Raw genomic sequence first — 554 nt, 5'->3', positions numbered from 1 at the left:
GCGGAAGGGGGGGGGGAGGAGGTTTTCTGCGGCTCGCTACTGCTCGGGTATCCGGTGAACCAAGCTTGGGCGGTCTGCATCTCTTATCTAACCAGTAATCAATTCGACACCGCGTGTATCATTGAACGAGAAGGGAAGAATCAAGGGCCGCGACGAGAAGTATGACGACCAAGATCTGGCACTTCTCGACCAGCTATTCCACCATCAATGGGGGTTAGGGCCGAGCAGGGGAAGAAATTTTGCACAAAGTTCTGCGTCCAGGCTTCAATAAAAATAAGTCATATGTGAAGCATATTGTAAAATGATAGATCCACTTTCCACCACCTTAAAAAAAAATAAAAAAAGTGTATTTTCCCACGACCCGGCCCAAATACCGCCTGAATATTTCTAAAAAATGTGTTGTCCATTCATACTGATGTGAGATTATGAGCTGATTATGAGATTTTCGGTTCTCTTTCTCGGAGGACCCCGAGCGTTTAGGGTTTTCAAAACTGAACTAGTTTTAACTCGGCTGAGCTAAGCTTCTTCGCCATTAGACACATCAGAGGATTTTG

General features: G+C 45.5%; 1 protein-coding gene across 1 annotated transcript in view; it reads right to left on the bottom strand.

Annotated features, from left to right (window-relative positions):
* The window catches only part of LOC110038951 (protein transport protein SFT2-like), a gene marked incomplete in the record, with an annotated part of 13,783 nt that extends 13,477 nt beyond the window's left edge, over positions 1–306 (bottom strand). The window contains 1 exon segment of the mRNA XM_020743886.1: positions 24–306. Within this exon segment, the coding sequence (XP_020599545.1) occupies positions 24–80 (57 nt within the window).
* Positions 307–554: the final 248 nt, after the last annotated feature.

Source organism: Phalaenopsis equestris, unplaced genomic scaffold (assembly GCF_001263595.1).
Source record: "Phalaenopsis equestris unplaced genomic scaffold, ASM126359v1 Scaffold234493, whole genome shotgun sequence".
NCBI classification, from domain to species: domain Eukaryota; kingdom Viridiplantae; phylum Streptophyta; class Magnoliopsida; order Asparagales; family Orchidaceae; genus Phalaenopsis; species Phalaenopsis equestris.
This window is presented reverse-complemented; position numbering and strand designations above follow the sequence as displayed.